The 16,883-nt window shown below is 59.8% G+C and overlaps 1 protein-coding gene across 1 annotated transcript; it reads right to left on the bottom strand.

The window, feature by feature from the left end:
* Positions 1-325: 325 nt before the first annotated feature.
* Positions 326-16,619, bottom strand: Podnl1 (podocan like 1). The gene is made up of 12 exons (XM_077796542.1): positions 16,480-16,619; positions 8,878-9,121; positions 4,794-5,015; positions 4,013-4,106; positions 3,709-3,773; positions 3,490-3,599; positions 2,819-2,975; positions 2,497-2,612; positions 1,436-2,093; positions 819-967; positions 614-731; positions 326-427 (listed from the first exon to the last, which is right to left on the bottom strand). Exons 1-12 carry the CDS (start codon positions 16,617-16,619, stop codon positions 326-328), a joined length of 2,175 nt encoding a protein of 724 aa, XP_077652668.1.
* Between the last annotated feature and the right edge of the window lie 264 nt (positions 16,620-16,883).

Below are 16,883 nucleotides of genomic sequence, written 5' to 3'. Positions count from 1 at the left end.
GCCAGGTCTCCCATAGCCCGGACCCGACCCTGGGAAGGAACGGGCAGCCCTGCAGGGTGCACGTGACCGCCACTTGCTGCAGTGGACCCTGAGGGTCCGCGCATCTGCCTCCTGTTTCTGCAGCAGGTGGCCTTGTGCACTTGGGGATAAGGCTGGGTTGTGCATTGGCTGCAGGGTGACCCACTGTGTCTCAGGACCTCAGAATCCTCCCCTGCTGGTCACTGGCCAGGGGACTTGAACGATTGCCCGGGCAGGGCCGTGGCGGGAAGGCAGGGGAGCGCCCCAGAAGCGCACCTGGCCCTGGGAGGGCTGGAAAGCTTCGGCTTTATTGTGCCACCTCCATCTGGGACAGGGCGGGGGTGGTCCTCACACTGGGAACCTGGAGGCCAGCGAACTTCAGCCTGCGCTTCAGGCCCTCCCCTGGTAGCTGTGCACAGGGCGGAACTAGCCAGTGCCTGAGCCAGCTCCCCTCCTGCAGAGCAGGCCCAGGCCCTGAGTCCCAGGCCCCAGGTGGCCGGTGCCTCTGTAGTCCACACCCGGGGCAGCCCCAGGGGCCAGGGCGGCTCAGCTAGGTCCCTCTCGGCTCAGGCCCCCGCTGTGGCCGATGCGGTACTGTGGATGGCAGCCGGACCAGGACCTGCTCCAGGTTATCTGCCGTGTCCACCACGCGCAGGTGCGGGAGGCCCAGGAAGGCCTCGGCCGAGATGCTTGTCATGTGGAGCCTGTTGGCCCTGCACAGAGAGGCAGCCATGAGGGCAGGGGCAGGGGAGGCCACTGTGGCCAGCAGGCCGCCCCCGCCCACCAGCCCCGACCTGCACCTGAGGAAGAGGGCGCGCAGGCGGGGCGTGCCCAGGAAGGCCTCGGGGCCCACGGAGCTGATGCGGTTGCCCTGCAGATGCAGCTCCTCCAGGGCCTCGGGCAGGTCGGGGGGCACGAAGGACAGCTCATTGTGGCTCAGGTCCAGCACCTGGAGGTGGGAAAGAGCACCGTGACTGGTCACCCCAACCTCCACTCCCGGGGGCTCCTCCTCCTCTCCCCCACCCCCATGGTGGCCTGTCCCTTCACTCCATAAAGGTGACCTGAGTCCCTTCCAGGGCAGGCCCTGTTGTCATCCTGGGGGCACAGACAGTTGGGGTTCCCACTCCTGCAGCGAATCCCTGGTGGAGACGGGTGTCCCCATACCCCTCATCACTGCCTAACACTTGGGACTCTGTTGACCTTTCTAACTAGGAGGGGGACAGGAGCCGTGTCCCCTGCCCGGCTGCATCCCCAGTGGGTGGGAGGGGGCTGGCAAGGACCAGACTTGGGTGGCACAGGGAGGTCCCAGGCTGGGCCTGTCTGACCAGCCCAGGGTCCTTCTGTAGCACCGCAGGACCTTGGAATGGGGGGGCCCTGGGACAAGCTGGGGGCCCTCTGTGTGGCCGGCCTCCCTGACCTGCAGGGCCTGCAGCTCGTGCCAAGTGCCGGGCCCGATGTCACCGACGCGGAGTCTGTTGTGCGCCAGGCTGAGCTCCCTCAGCTGGTCGAGCCCAGCCAGGAGCTCAGGCTCCAGGGTCCGCAGCTGGTTGCGCTGCAGCCGCAGGGTGTGCAGGGCCACGGGCAGGCCCGCAGGCAGCAGGGTCAACTGGTTGCCGGCCAGGTCCAGGCTGCGCAGGGCGCGCAGCCGGTGGAAGGCCCGGTGGTGCACATGGGCGCTGGCCAGGCGGTTGTAGGCCAGGTTGAGCTCAGTGAGGCCAGGCGTGGCGGCCAGGTCTCGGGCACCCAGCACGGCCACGTGGTTGTGAGGCATCACCAGGGCCCGCAGGCGGCGGGGCAGTGCCAGGGGCACGCGGTCCAGCCCGTTGCCGTACAGGTGCAGCGTGTGCAGGCCCCGCAGTGGCCGCAGCGCCCGGGCCGGAAGCCCCGAGGCCCCGAGCGGGTTGTGCTGCAGCAGCAGGTAGCGCAGGCCCTTGGCCCCCCGCAGCCGGGCCGCCTCCACCTGCCGGATGTGGTTTCGGCCCAGGTTCAGGACGACCAGGGTCCGGGGCAGGCCTGCGGGCACCGAGGCCAGCCGGTTGTGGGACAGGTCCAGGTACTCGAGGCTGTGCAGCTTGCTGGTGGGGGAGGGAGGTCAGCCGGCTCTGAGAGGCCCAGTCTCCCATCAGGGGACTGGAGGGTCCTGAGTCAGGTGAGCGCAGACCTCAACTTGGGGGCCGGGTTGAGTGTGGGGGGGAGGCAAACGTGGGGTGCTCAGAGCTGTGCCAGCCTGAGGGTTAGCTGTGGGGGTGACGGGGCAGACTTCTGGGCCTGAGATGGAGCTGGGACGTTAAACCATAAAACCTCAGTGCCGAGGAGCAGGGGACAAAGACCCCTGCCAGGAGCTCCACTGAACCCGGTATACAGTAGGCACTCATCAAATGAGGCCTGGGGAAGCAGTCCTGCAGGGCGGGGGCTGAAGGCTGGAAGTGCTACCCCCATGTGGCTGGAAGCTGCACCTCGAGGCTGCACCCTGCCCACCTGAAGGTCGCGGCATCCAGGCCGCTGTCCGTCAGCAGGTTGTGCTGCAGGTACAGCTCGCGGAGCTGGGTCTGGCGGCTCAGGGCTCCTCGCGGCACCTTGGAGATGAGGTTGTTCTGGGTGAGGGAGAGAATGGGACTCAGGATCTGGGACCCAAGGCTTAGGGAGCCACGGAAGGCTCTTGAGGAAGGGAGGGCCAAGGAGCTCGCCTTCCTGCCACTGGAATTCTGGGGGTCTATTGGGAGGGTGGAAAGCAAGGAGACGAGGACTCCCCCCGAGGAGAGTCGAGGGGGACAGTGGGCCACGAGGCGCAGGGGGGCACCTGCAGGTGGAGCCGCTCCAGGGAGGAGGGCAGGCTGGGCGGCAGGTAGCTGAGCCGGTTGCTGGAGAGGCTGAGGGTGGCGATGGCGTCGGAGCCGCGGAAGGCATCAGGGGGCAGGCCCGCGTTGCTCAGCTGGTTGTTGTGGAGGTACACGGACCTGAGGGGAGCCAGGCTGCGGCCACCAGCCCGCCTCGCCACCCGCAGCCCCTGTGGCCCTGCACCCCAGCTCAGAGCCGCCCACAGCACCGGGGAGTGTGAGTGTGTGTGTGTGAGTGTGTGTGGGAGTGTGAATGGGAGTGTGTGTGTGTGCGTGAGTCTGTGAATGTGCATGTGTGACTGTGTGAGTGCGGGAGTGGGAGTGTGTGGGAAGAGAGTGTGTGATCGTGATGTGAGTGTGTGGGTGTGAAAGTGGGAGTGAGTGGGAGTGTGTGAGTGGGACTGAGGGTGGGAGTGTGTGTGGGTGGGGGTGAGTGTAAGTGTGCCCTGGCGCCTTTCCCTTGCCCAGAGGCCTCCCGGCAGCTCGAAGGCCCTGGACCCCCAGACCCCCAGTGCAGAGACCCCTCTGCGACGCCCCCCAGACCACGCCCCTCAGCCCCTCCCAGACAAAGCCACGCCCCAGTCCCTCCCAGATCAGGCCACGCCCCCTCAGTCCCTCCCAGGGCCAGGGCTACCTCAGTGCAGGCTTCTCCCCAAAGGTGAGCGGGAAGACCTCCGCCACTTGGTTGGCAGCCAGGTCGGCGACACGGAGGGAGCGGGGCAGGAACTGGGGGGCTGCTGAGAGCTGCGAGGGCACAGTTGCTGTCCTGGAGCCCCCCAGCCCGCTCTGCCACCCCTGGCTCCCAGGTGCTGTGACCCCTCCCAGGCGACACCCTTGCTGGGCTGGCGCTCACCTTGTTGTGGGCCACGTAGATGTGCTGCAGCTGGGTGAGGGACTCGAAGGCTTCGTCAGGCAGGCCTGGGCGGGCGGGGTGGCGGTGAGGGGACCCAGGCTGGGGGCTGGAGACAGGCGGCTCCCCAGGCACCGGGTCCCCGCCCCCCGCCCCCACTCCGAAGCCGCAGCTGCCCCGGCCCCCAAGTTTCCACCCTGCTCAGCACAGGGCATTTCTGGGAAGTGCCGCAGAGCTGCCCACAGCCCTGGGGGGGCGGGCAGGGGAGGGGCAGCTGCGACCGTGGCCCCACATGCACGGTGCTGACCCTCGGAGGAGATGAGGTTGTTGTGCAGGTTGAGGGTCCGCAGGCCCCTGAGGCGGGACAGCTCGTTGTACGGGAGCTCCTGGAGCTGGTTATTCTGCAGGGGGGGCATGGACACCGTGACCCCCACGGCCCTTTGCTCAGCCCCGACCCCAAGCCCCCATCAGCCCAAACAAGTCCAGACACCCAGCACCGCACAGTCCACCCCAGTCACCCCATGGCCCTGACCACAAGCCACCTCCAAGGCCCCACTGCCCCACATGGACCACAGACAACCCAGTCCCCTCCAAGATTCGGACCCACGAAACCTCCCAGATGGGTGCCAGCCTGTCTGGTTGGAACCTGCACTCTGCCACCTCCCTGGACCTCAGTGTCCCTCTTTGGGGCACAAATGCCCCATTTACACCAATTCTTCAAAATCCCACAGCTACCAAGACCTTGACCCCCAACTCACACCACCCATAGTCAACCCCACATAATCCCCCACCTCTGACCCCAGCACCCCACCCTGACCCCAGGCACCCCACCTCTGACCCCAGCACCCCACCTCTGACCCCGGCACCCATAACCTCCACCACTGAACGCAAGCCCCAGCCCTCCCCCTCCCACGCCCCCCCCCACGCGACCTCCCTCACCTCCGCTGCAGACCCCCGCGGCTCAGCCTCTTCACTGCCGGGGTGTCACTCCTGCAGGTGGCCCCCACACCTCCGCCCACGGCTTCCCTGTCCCCCGGCTTCTCTCCTCTCTGACCCCTGGGTCCCCACCTCTGCTCCCTGGGCCCCACCTGCAGGGAGAGGTGCCGAGCGGCCCTGGTGATGTTGTCCGGGAACAGCCGCAGGTCCAGGCCAGCGCAGTCCACCGTGTCATCCCGGGGACAGGAGCAGCGCCAGGGGCAGGCCCGCGGCGGGGGCTGCGAGCTCTCCCCCGGGTGGGGAAAGGTGGGGTCCTCCATGCCAGGGGCGACCGGGGGTCCCGGCAGCAGCAGCAACAGCAGCAAACTCAGCCGCTGGGAGTGGAGGGAGGGGTCAGCGTGGCCCCAGGCCAGTGCGGGTCGCCATGGCGACGGGAGCATCCCCTCATGGGGAGGGACCACCACAGCCAGCGGCAGAGTCTGGAGGCCGGGTCGGCCCCCCTCGGACCCCGCCGCACCTTACCATGGCAGCCCCCGCTCGGCCTTCTTGCCCACCCTGAGACCAGGGCTCCTGGTGCCACGGGCAGTCACCCCCTGGAACCTCTGCTGTGACCGCTCCCGTCCTCCATCTCCACACGGGCCACCCCCCAGCCTTCTCCCAGGGGCGCAGGGCGGCTGGCCCAGCCCCGTCCCGCCCTGGGGAGGGAGGGAGGGCAGGCGGCTGGATGGGGTGGTGAGGACCGGCCAGCCCAGCCCTCGGCCCCCTCCGTCCCCCTCCGTCCCCCTCCGTCCCCCCTGCCCAGCCACCCAGCTCTGCTTCTGTAACCTCAGCCCGCCTGGGGCTGGGCCGGGAGGAGGAATGTTCGAGGAAACGCTGAGATCGCCCTGTCTGGTATTTGGGCCAACCACAGGGTGGGGGGCGGGCGGCTTTGGGGAGGTACCCGAGAGTCCCCAAGGAGCCAGGCCAGCAGCCAGGGGTCAAGGGGGCCTGGACGGGGCCTGTCAGCCACACACCAGCCTGGGGACCCTCGGCGGGGTCTGCCACCCCCCCTCCCCCTCCCCTTCCCGCTGCCTTGCTGGCACCCCCTCCCCAGATGGCCACAGGGCGGGAGGGAAATTCCAAGGCAGAGGCAGCCGCGGGTCTGGGAGTGAGCCCAGCCGCCTGACCGGCTTCAGCCTGGACCCACCGCCTCTCGGCCTCAGTGTCCCCCTCTGTAAGTGGGGCGACGGCTGTCCCACCTCCCAGGTGCGTGGCAGAGTTCAGCGAGGTCATCCTGGGTTCCCTTTCTGTCACTGTGACCAGATACCTGAGGCCATCAACCTAAGGGAGAAAAGATGGATTTGGCTCCTGGCCTCAGAGTCCGTGGTCACCTCACCCCCTTGCTTTGGGCCTCAAGTGACGCAGAACATCATGGCAGAAGGGACCTGTCAGGAGAAAACAGCTCACCTCCTGGCAGCCGGGGAGCCGAGGGAGAGGAAGTGGCTGGGGACAGGAGAGTCACCAGGAAGCCCCCCCCAGGACCTTCCCTTCCTTTCGGTCCACCTCCTACATTGCCATCACCTCCCTGTGGTCCGTCTAGCCATGACCCCCTCGGGCTGACCGGAGATCAGAGCCCTCCCGAGCCTTCCCAAGAGCCCCACCTCTGACGTGGCCACATTAGGGACCCAGTGTTCAGTACCCGAGTCCATGGGGACATTCCAGGTCCTAACCCTGACATACCGTATGGAGGGCAGTGCCTGAGGGACCCCGGGTCTCCACTCCACCCAGGGGCAGACCCCCAGCAGCTCCGCTCACCAGCTGGGCCCGTCAGCTGCCTCGCGCTCCCCCGGGGGGTGGCGGAGTGGTGGACAGGCTGGGACCGGGCATGATGGAGGGGGGCCGCCAGACGCAGAGCTGGAGACGGGGATTGGTGCATTTGTCTCTGAGGAGGCACCTGGAGGGACGCAGGCGTGATCTGGGGCAGGGAGGGAGCCATCGATGAACAGGGTGTTGCCTGGAACTTTCTAGTTTTAACACTCAAAAGTCCTGTGGCCTTATCTTAACCCCAGGGAAGCAGCCACAAGAACCGAGCTGTTTGCGTTTCTGAAGTGGCTGGGGACACTCGGGAAGGATGGAGGACCCAAATGGAACTAACTCATGCAAACAGCATTTATTGCCTCATGAAGGGAAAGATTGGGGAATATGTCCTTCAGGCTCAGCTGGATCCAGGAGCTCCAAGGACGTCCTCCTGGTGGATTCTGTCTCCGCCTCTCCACCAGCAGGCTCACCTGTGCAGCGTATGATCCCAGCAGCCAAATGTGCACAACCCCGGCTTCAGCAGAAGCCCCAAGCTGGAATCTCATGGGCCTAGCTTTGGGCATATGTCCACTGTCACCTCCCTATGGTCGCAAAGGAGAGAATGTGTGGCCTGGCCAGGACTCTAACCCCTCCTCCTGTACATAATGCACCGGCCTTATCTCCCCGCCAGGAACCCCCTCTCCCCGGCCTGCCCTGCCCAGTTCCACAGGACGTGGGTGGAGTACAGTCCACCACCGTCACCTCACCGTCCAGCACACACCTGCATGATCAACGCTGGGGCTTAGGAGGGAACACACGTAGGGTCCGGCTGCATGTGTGGGACGGTTTGTCCGGGCTTGGTCCCCAGGTCAGGGAGGGCTGTGGGGTCAGGGAGACGAGGGACAGTTGAGGGAACACCGTGGGCACTAGTGTCGCAATCTCATCTCAGGCTTGGTCGCAGGAAGTAGGAGGCACAGGCTGATGGGCCCACAGTGGATCCAACCTCGAGAGAGAGAGGCTGAGGCCGGGCTCCCTCGTCAGCCTTCATCTAGATCCGATTCACAAATTACTGCTCATTCACTGGACACGTAGCTTCTTGGGATAAAGGACATTTCCTTTATAGCTAAATGTCACCATACAACCAAGTTCTAGCTAACAGGGTAGAAGCATAAGTGATTTGAGGAAAAAAGAGGGTGCCTTTCTCCTTTCTGCTATTGGAATGTAAATGTAATGGCTGGAACTCAGCAGTCATTTTGACATCACACCACCTTGAGAAGAGAGGCCTGGAATGGCGGGGGCCCCAGAGTAGAAGCAGTCTGAGTCCTGCGTGCCACAGAAGGCCTGGGCACCTCTGGATTAGTGCAACATCAGTTTATGAGTCACGTGTACTCAGAGGACCCTCCCCCACACACACACCATGAGGAAGCCACAGGAGTGCACCTGGGAGAGTGGGTTAGCAGGGCCTGTGGGGTCTGTAGTGACCAAAGGCCGAGGTGAATCTGGTTCCTACAGGAAGGGATCATCGACATGTTCAAATAATTTCACAGGTTGGGGAAAGTGGAACCTGTTGGGTTGAGGACGAGGTGGGAGGCCACTCGGTCCAGCGGAGAGGGGCAGGGGCCAGGATGGAGTCTCTCCTGCTGGGGGGCTCGGGGGGCTGGCATGGAGCTTCGGGCCGATCATTAGGCCAGCCTTAGTGGCCGGAGTGAGGGAGACAGGGACTCCGTCCTGTTCCGGATTCGGCCTCTCCCGTCAGCCTCCGGAGCAGCCTGTGGGGCCTCTGGGGATTCAGCCAACCAAGCCGCAGAAATCTCGGGCAGGAGACCGTGTCTGCACCGGGAGGGCGCAGGCAGGGCGCAGACTTCCTCGTCACATCCCGGGAAGGTGTGACGACTTCACACAGAGTATGGCGAGTCACCTAGGGTTGGCTGAAGCACCTCTATCTCTTGGCAGCAGGGGGTGGGGGGCGAGCGCCCGGCCACCACGGAGCTGCACCCTGAGCCCTTCTTACTTCATTTTGAGACCCGGTCTCGCTGACTTGCCCGGGGCTGGCCTCACACTTGTGATCCTCCTTCCTCTGCCTCCTGTGTTGCTGGGGTCACAGGTGTGTGCCACTGGGCCCGGCTTGGTGGCTGCACTGCGGGGCGCTGGCCAGGGTGACATCCCACACAGAGCACACGGCACACTGAACAGCTCACGCGGGGAGTCAGGGAGCACAGAGAGACAGGGTCCAGAGGCCCCTCCGGGCACGTGTCCCCCGGTGGCCTAAGACCCCCCACCAAGCCCTGCACCTGGAGACTCCGCTGCCTCCAATGATATAGCAGCTTGGGGACCAAACTGTGACACGCGGACCTGTGGCCCACTGTCCCTTTACACCATGGTGTGAGCCTCTAGGGTGCTGCCAGGGTCCCCATCTGGAGCGTGCCCTAGAAGCTCACGTGCTGGAAGCGTCCTGGTCACTAGGTCTATGGGCAGGAGCCACCTGGCCCGGCACAGGGCAGTTCCTGACCCCAGTGTTTTCAACTTGAGGTTGGCTGCACCTGGAGATGCGGCGCCCTGGACCCAGCGGCTGCCTCCAGACTCGGGGACACAGAGATGGGGGCTTTGGCCCCCACGGTTACGGAGCCGAGAACCCTCGCCATCGGCTGCCTGCAAACTGGGGATCAGGAAAGCCGGAGGTGCAGGTGAACGGGGGTCCCCAGACCTGAGAGTGGGAGGGGCGGGCAGTGAGAAGTGTCCCCTGTGGGATCGAAGGCACCAGAACCAAGAAGGCCCACCTGGCCCAGAGGTACCTGCCCCCGCTCCGGCAGAGAGCGTGCATCTGGACTCCCTCAGCCCCGGGGCCACCCTGCCCCAGCCCACCCAGTGATGCCCACGCACTTTGGGTCAGCTCCTCTGCCCGTGTTTCCCCCCTCTGCCTGGGACAGAGATGCTCAGCTGGGATTTAGGACACACCCGGTCAATCCAGGATAATCCCACCTCAAGATCCTTAACTAATTACATCTGCAAACACCCTTTTTCCAAATAAGGTCACATTCACAGGTTCTGGGGGTGAGAACATCTACCTATCCTTTCTTCTTTCTTAATCTTTTTTAAAATATTTATTTATTTTTTAGCTTTAGGTGGACACAATATCTTTATTTTATTTGTACGTGGTGCTGAGGATCGAACCCGGGCTGCACGCATACCAGGCGAGCGCGCTACCGCTTGAGTCACATCCCCAGCCCGCCCATCTTTTTTTAATCTTAAAATTTGAGACAAGGTCTCAGTTAGTTGCTGAGGCTGGCCTCAAACTGGCGCTCCTCCTGCCTCAGCCTCCCGAGTGACCGAGATGACAGGGACGCACCATCACACCTGGCTTCTACCTTTTGGGGGGCCACCGTTCAAATCCTGTATGGATGAATGTGAGTAGGGTGAACCTTGGTTACAGAGTGAAAGTGACAATATTTATCCCTTTCCAAACATTAAAAAAATATATATAGAATCCACAAATGTTAAGCCGGGGACGGTGGCCTGCACCTACAGTCGTCTCCGCTACTGGGGAGGCTGAGGCAGAAGGATTGGAAGCTGGAGGCCGGCCTGGGCAACAGAATGAGATCTTGTCTCCAAAAGCCAAAAAACAAAACAAAACAAAACCCTAAAATACACGGATGGGCTCTCTGGGGGGAACAGCGGTTGGAGCCAGAAGTAGGTGGGGTTTCTCACGGTCTTTGTATATCTGTGGAATTAAAATGAACTTTATTGAAATATAAATGACAACCTAGGGGATGAGTCTTTGTTTTTTAGTTGTCGATGGATGGGCCTTTATGACGTTCATTTATTTACCCGTGGTGCTGAGAATCGAACCCAGGGCCTCACACGTGCCAGGCAGGTGCTCTGCCCCTGGGGGTGGCCTGAAAGCTGGGCAGTACCCCTTTGTCACCCCACCCCATGCCCTGAACCCCAGGCAACCTCGGGTCTCTTCCTGTCATTGTAGATGACGTGGCATTTTCGAGACATTCACAGACATGGAATCACAGTGGTTTTCTGGTTTTGCTTTTTATGCTGAGGATGAAACCCCAGGCCTCATGGGTGCTGGGCGAGCTCTCTACCACCCAGGGACACCCCCAGCCCGAGTGTGGGATTTTTGGTGTCTGGATTTTTCCACTGAGGGGAGCGATTTTGGGTGCCAAGTTCATTCTTTTTTTTTTTCCCTTAATTTTCTCTAGGGTTCTAGTTGGCTCTACACGCCATAGAACACAGGAACCGAGCACGATTTCTCCTTCTTCTGGCTGCACGTGATGTGGACCCCCGCCCCCGGCCACCGTTCCCTAGGCACAGAGGGTGCTACCGGGGATTCATCCTGGGGTCCTTCCTGCCCCGGCCCCCTCCCTTCACTCCCCTCAGCCCCCCGCGCCCCGCGCCGTGCATCAGCGAGCACACATCGGGGGAGACATTGGCTTTTGTTTTGCGGGGACTGGCTGATCCTCTTAGCATGAGATTCTCCAGCTCCATCCATGGACTGGTTCGTCTTTTTTTTTTAGGATTTATTTTCTAGTTGTCGTTGGACACAGTAAACACCTTTATTTCATTTCCTTACTTTCCCGTGGTGCTGAGGATGGAACCCAGGCCTGGCCCGAGCTGGGGGGCCTCTGTCGCCCAGCCCCAGCCCCAGCCCCGGGGTGTGTTGTTCTTTCAGTTCCGTTTCGGTGTGTGAAGGCACCGTCCATCTCTTGTTGATGGACGTCTAGGGCCTCTCCCACATTGGGTTATCACAAATATAGTGGCCACGAACGACTGTGTACCAATCTTTGAGAAAATATGATTTTTTTTTAGAAAAAATTCCTCTCGGGCTGGATCTCGTGGGGAGTCTCCCTGTGACTCCAAGTGGACCCTGATTCTCCAGCCAGCCTTCCACGGCCCCACCTGGCCACCTGGCCACCTGGCCAAGACGGGCTGTGGGTCTTTTTCCTTTCAGCCATTCTCGGGGGTGTGCCGTGGTATCTCCATGTGGCTTTATTTGCATTTTCTTGATGACAAACCACGCTGAACATCTTTTTGTGTGTTTATTAGCTTTTTATAGGTCTTCTCTTCCCACATGAACACAACACCAAGTAAAAAGTCAATGATTAGCTGGGCGTGGTGGGGCACACCTTGATCCCAGCAGCTTGGGAGGCTGAGGCAGGAGGATCGAAAGTTCAAAGCCAGCCTCAGCAGTTTCGCAAGTGCCCTCAGCAACTCAGTGAGACCCTGTCTCTAAATAAAATATTAAAAAGGGCTGGGGGTGGGTGGCTCAGTGGTTAAGCACCCAGGGTTCAGTCCCTGGTACCAAAAAAAAAAAAAAGATTGCACCCGTTATGATTGCTGTTATTATTATTATTATTTTTTTTAATGAAAAGAAATAGCATGTGTGGGCAAGGAGAAATCGGGGCCACTGTGCAGAGCTGGCCGGACCGTTATGTACGGTCACAAAACATTTTATAAAAGGTGATGAGATAATTTTACTAGAAACAGGCAGACGATAAAGTTTTCAGTACATCTTGCTCCAGGGGATTCGGATCTCTCCTCTTCTGTGCACTTCCTTTGCAGATCGCTTTCCTTTGCTCACAGTAATTAACAGCAGCTCAAAGGAGGGGGGTGTTTGCAGGAAAGCCCTGGGGGCCGGTGGGAGCTCACCCCCCCAGAGACCTGGTCTCCTTCCCTCTCGCTGGGGGCACAGCCGTCCCTGAGGAGCGTCCCACGTCCACCCGATCCACTCCCAGCAGCAGGAAGGGAGGTCCTCGCTCCCTCCTGGTCCCCTTACAAACATGCTCTTTTGGGTGTTGGGGGTTCTGTTCTTTTTGTACCAGGGACTGAACCCAGGAGCGCTTAACCACGGAGCCCCACCCCAGACGTTTTGTATTTTCTTTAGAGACGGGTCTCACTGAGTGGCTTAGGGCCTCACTAAATTGCTGAGGCTGGCTCTGAACTTGCAATCCTCCTGCCTCAGCCTCCCAAGCTGCTGGGATACGTCCCGCCCCCCAGTGGGTATCAAACCCAGGGCCTGGGGCTGGGGCTGGGCTCCGCGGGGAAGCACTTGTCTAGCACAGGTATCGTGTCCGGGCTGGGGATGTGGCTCAAGCGGTAGCGCGCTCGCCTGGCATGCGTGCGGCCCGGGTTCGATCCTTGGCACCACATACCAACAAAGATGTTGTGTCCGCCGAGAACTAAAAAAATAAAATAAAATTAATCTCTCTCTCTCTCTCTCTCTCCTCTCCTCTCTCTCTTTAAAAAAAAAAAAAAAAAAGGTAGCCGGTCCATAAATAGTGCGCCTTGTGCTGTCCCCCCAGGCCCCCCACTGAGCGGCTCACAGTCTGGTTTACTTCATCTGGGGACAGTGTCTTGGGAGGCGGCTTGGGCTTGGGAACTTCTGCCTCGTGAACAGCTGGATCCCGGCTGTGGCTCCTCCCGGATCTCGCGCGCGGTGAGGGACAGGAAAACAGGTTCCGTAAGGCCGAGGCGCAGCAGGTTGGGACTGAGGAGCTGGGCTGTTTGTGGAAGTGCTGTCCAGGAATGGCCGACCCAAGGGAGGGAAGGCCCCAGACCCAGGGCATCAGAGTAGAGGAAGGGAAGGCCGTGGCACGACGTGCCAGGTGAAGGCGAGATTCCGTTACTGAGTTTTCCTTTCCTTTTTTTCCTGTAGTGAGCATGGAACCCAGGGAGGCTGCACCACCCAGCTGCATTGCCAGCCCTTTTTGATTTTTACATCGAGACAGGGCCTCACCAAGTTGCTGAGGCTGGCCTCAAACTTTCGATCCTCCTGCCTCAGCCTCCCCAGTCACTGGGATTACAGGCGTGTTCCCCTGCACCTGGCCTGCGGCTATTTTTCCAACAGGAGGACCCAGAACGGGGCAGCATGGGCAGCTGGGACACCAAGAGGACTGAATCGGGCTCTTTTGTGTTCAGGGCCTGCAGTCTCCGGGCTGGGGATGTGGCTCAGTGACACAGCACTTGGCTGGCATCCACAGGCCCTGGGTTCAAACCCCCGTACGGCGGTGAGGGGGGAAGCCAGTGGTCTCTGATGTCGGTAGAAAATTTAATTTCCAGTTCCATTGACTTGTCTCGTCCCGTCTCGAGTCTGTTTTCGGCTTATGGCTTGTGTCCTGTGAGTCCAGTGTGGTCTGAACGCGCACACACGCACTTGTGTGACCTGTACCCTTGCTTGTTGACAGCGGGGGCCGAGGGTGGTCCTCTGGAATGTGACGCATGCTCAGAACAAGGGGGAGGGTCATCGGTGATAAAGTTGTGCTCTGTTGTCCCTGAGAAATAGGGAGAGAAATGAGAGAGAGAGAGAGAGGCTCCCCAGGGACGGTGACCTTCAGCACAGGGGACCACACCTGCAGGAGAAGGACGGCCCGAGAGGCCAGCATGGGTGGCAGGCCTGGCCCTGGCATCCGAGTACAGAGACCCTTATACTAGAGATCTAAAGACTTGTAGGTTTTAAGCTATAATCCAAATAAGCAAGAAATATTGAATAAAATGTGCTCTGTCGAGATGTCCCAGTGGCCATGTGCACCCCTCGCACCCAGATCCTGATTTCTAAGTACCATTCTCCAATGGAAGGAATTGGGGGCCCTTGGAGAACTGGTTGATTCCAGGTACATTCTCTGTCTAGCGAGGGCCTGGCTTCGTGATTTCTAGATGGTCCCATGTTCACATGGTAGAACGCTCCCATGAGCTCCCTCCAACTCCTGTTACAAGTGCCCCGACAAAGTTCATCTTCTGTTGCTGTAACAGAATAACTTAGACCAGATGGTTTATAAAGAAAAAAAGGTTCATTTTAGCTCACAGTTCTGGAGTCGGGAAATCTGAGACTGGGCAGCTTCATCCGCTCAGGCTCTGGTGAGGGTCACACGTGAAACCAATCGACGGTTGAAGGCAGAAGGATAGGACCCTGAGAGTAGAAGAGGGAACAAGGGGACCAGACTCCTGCCACCTCTAACCTGTTCCTGCAGGAAGAACATTCATCCTTCAGGAAGGTGGGGCCTGTGCCGCCGCCATCCTCTCGGAGGCCCGTGGCCTGTCGCTGCCCCTCCGGTGGGGACGGAGCCTCCACCACGTGAGCGTCGGTGGGAATCAGCCATCTTCACTCCGAGCAGGTCTGATGGCGTCCAAGGGCCCCACCTCCTCGCACCCTCACCTTGGGGTCTTGGCTGGAGATGGAGCCCACGGCCTCACATGTGCTCCACCCAGGCTGCGCCCGACCCCAGGGCTTGGGATGGAGTGATCACATATTTATCCCACAGGAAGAGCTGTTGGGGTTTTTGTTTGTTTTTTGGACTGCGTGTTGAGCCCAGAGATGGTCTACCACTGAGCTAAAGCCCCCGGTCCCATTTATCCACTTATTTATTGGTTGCTGAGGGTCTTGCTAAGTTGCCAGGTTGGCCTCGAACCTGTGGTCCTCCTGGCTCAGCCTCCCGGTCGCTGGGATTACAGGCGTGAGCCACCGGGCCCCGTTAAGAGCCAAGCTCTTGCTCTCTCCTCGGTGTGACGGTCCCACAGGATGATGGAGCCAACACGGGATCGGGGGCTGGAGCTCGGACACTAGTCCGGGGTGTGCAGAGAAGCATGCCCGGTCCCCCGGGTCCCTCACACTGGATGGTGGACTAGGAGGGGGAAGAGGAGAGAGGAGGACCGTGGGGGCGCAGCCTCCACCCTGGCGGGGAGCTCAGCTACCTTCTAAATTAGAACGTGTTCGGGGACCTAATGACGGTGTGTGGAGGAAGGAGAGAGGCAACGTGTATTTTTTTGAACTTTTAATTTTGAGATAATTTTAGACTTACAGAAACTTGCAAAAATAATACAGAGACTTTGTGGGTACTCTGCATCCAGCATAAACACGGGGTGTCCAGTTATTAAAACCAGGAAGTAAATGCCACATAATACTATTAACTAAAGTGCTCTGCATGTTTTGATTTTCAGGGCTGGGGCTGGGGCTCGGGGCAGAGCGCTCGTCTAGCACGTGTGAGGCCCTGGGTCGATCCTCAGCACCACAGAAAAATAAATAAGTAAAGGCTGTGCTCTATGTGTGTCATGTGAATTATAAGGCATTCCTCTGTCACATATGACAAATCAGAACAAATAAATAAAGGCACTGTGTACACCTTTAAAAAAATTTCAAAAAAAAAAAATGTCACCGTGTTTGCCGCCGGGGTTCCTTTTTCTGGTCGAGGATCTCGTTGAGGACATCACATTCCCTCCATCCTGGTCTCCTCCAGTTTATGACACTTTCTCAGAGTTTGCTTGACTTCTACGACAGTGACTCTTTAGACAGTCATTGTGTTCGTTTCCCATGGCTGCCACAGACTGCCTGGCTTGCAATAATAGAAATTTATTCTCTCTTGGTTCTGGAGTAACAAAAATCTGAAATCAGGGTATTTGGTTCTGTCCTTGCAGAGACTCTAGGGAAGAATCCTTTCCATGCATTTCCCCTAGATTCTGGCATGTTAGTCAGCTTTCCGTGAGTATGACAAAACACCTGAAATAATCAACTTATAAAGAGAAAAGGTCTGTCTTGGCTCACTATTTAGGAGCTTCCAGTCCATAATTAATTAATGAACTAACTGGCCTCACTGTTGGGGGCCGTGGCAGCCAGTGCGTCAAGGTGGGAAACATAACTGATCTTCTCATCCAGGAAGCAAAAGGCAGAGAGGGGCTGGGGTCCCAGTCTGCCCTTTGAAGGCTCAACCCCAGGACCTAAGGGCCTCCCCGTAGGTCCCACCTCTCTTCTCCTTTTCCCCTTGATGCATTCTGATGACACAGGACAGTCAGAGTCGCTGTCACATAGTCTTATGTTCCCCACCACATACAGTTTCCGCCACCTCCCTGTAGTGCCACCCTGGGGACCACCCCTCGTGCCTGAGCTCCGAGATCCCGCATCCACCTCTGCCTTCCTCCTCCACGGCCATCCCCCTGTGTTCGTGTCCTGTCTATCATGTGCTTGTCGTAGAGACACCAGGCCCTGGAGGAGGAGAAGGCACTGATGAGGCACTGAACCCCTTGGTGGGTGGGTGTGGGCCCCCGAAGGCTGCCTAGGGACTTCACCAGCCCGCGACGGTGTGTCTCTGTGGAGAAGCTCCTGGCGGAGATGCTGGGTCCGGCCGGGTGAAGACCACGTGCGGAGAGGTCTGGCAGCGGCGAGCGCTGATGGCCACGTGGGCAGCGGAACCCAGAGTGTCAGACATCGTCACAGGTGTGACCACTCCAGCACCTACCAGTCCTTCCATTTCATGAATGTGCCCGGGACAAACATGCTCGGATGCCCTGGGAGATAGGAGATGGAATATTCTAGAAGCATTTATCATGAGAACCTCCAGCCTCTCCTTCTTACTCTTTTCTCCCCCCTCGCCCTCTCTTTCTTCTGCAGAGCTTTACCACTGATCTTTGTCCCTGTCCCTGTGACAGTCTCCACCTGTCCTCCCACAGGACAGCAGGTAAGCACCACACTG

The sequence above is a fragment of the Urocitellus parryii genome, chromosome 3 (genome assembly GCF_045843805.1).
Source record: "Urocitellus parryii isolate mUroPar1 chromosome 3, mUroPar1.hap1, whole genome shotgun sequence".
Taxonomy (NCBI): domain Eukaryota; kingdom Metazoa; phylum Chordata; class Mammalia; order Rodentia; family Sciuridae; genus Urocitellus; species Urocitellus parryii.
The sequence above is the reverse complement of the archived record's forward strand: the minus strand, read 5'-3'. Positions and strand labels throughout refer to the sequence as shown.

Excerpts from the sequence above, each read along its gene's own strand:
- Podnl1 (XM_077796542.1), bottom strand. The coding sequence starts at position 16,619 with ATGTCTGACACTCTGGGTTCCGCTGCCCACGTGGCCATCAGCGCTCGC. Across the intron at positions 3,600-3,708 it reads TCTACGTGGCCCACAACAAG|CTCTCAGCAGCCCCCCAGTT; the intron begins GTGAGCGCCAGC and ends GTGCCCTCGCAG. Across the intron at positions 2,094-2,496 it reads CTGGATGCCGCGACCTTCAG|CAAGCTGCACAGCCTCGAGT; the intron begins GTGGGCAGGGTG and ends CTCCCCCACCAG.